The sequence below is a fragment of the Aptenodytes forsteri genome, unplaced genomic scaffold (genome assembly GCF_000699145.1).
Source record: "Aptenodytes forsteri isolate BGI_AS27 unplaced genomic scaffold, ASM69914v1 Scaffold227, whole genome shotgun sequence".
Lineage (NCBI taxonomy): Eukaryota > Metazoa > Chordata > Aves > Sphenisciformes > Spheniscidae > Aptenodytes > Aptenodytes forsteri.
In genome coordinates, this window is record NW_008795365.1 from 742,107 (window position 1) to 742,606 (window position 500).

At 63.2% G+C, this 500-nt stretch overlaps 1 protein-coding gene across 1 annotated transcript in view; it reads left to right on the forward strand.

The window, feature by feature from the left end:
* The window catches only part of IBSP (integrin binding sialoprotein), a 5,637-nt gene extending 5,137 nt beyond the window's left edge, over positions 1 to 500 (forward strand). The window contains exon 7 of the mRNA XM_019472336.1: positions 48 to 500. Coding sequence (XP_019327881.1) covers positions 48 to 500 — 453 coding nt within the window. The remainder of the gene's footprint in view (positions 1 to 47) is intronic.

Consider the following 500-nt stretch of genomic DNA (forward strand, 5'->3'; position numbering starts at 1 on the left):
GGGGGGGGAGGGAAAGAGAGGGGGAGGAGGAGGAGGAGGAGGAAGAGGTAGTCGAGAATGAGAATGGCGTCAACGGCACAAGCACCAACACCACCGAGGGGGCAGATGGACCTCATGGCAATGGCACCGCAGTGGTTGAGGAGGGCACCGGCGCGGCCGAGGAGGAGGAGGAAGAAGAGGAGGAGGAAGAAGAAGAGGAAGAGGAGGAGGAAACTGAAGCCACCACCGTCGCCAGCACCACCGGTGAAGAGGGGCTGTCCCAGGCAACCACCACGGGAGATGGGGGACCCACGGACGCCACCACAGCCGGGGAGCAGTGGGAGTACGAGGTGACAGCCGGGGGACGCAGCCGGGGGGATGAGGGCACCACCGATGGCAGCTATGGGGAGCAGGATGAGTACGCCCGCGGGGACAGCTACCAGGCCTATGAGGATGAGTATGGCTACTACAAGGGGCACGGCTACGACGTATATGGCCAGGATTACTACTACAGCCAGTGA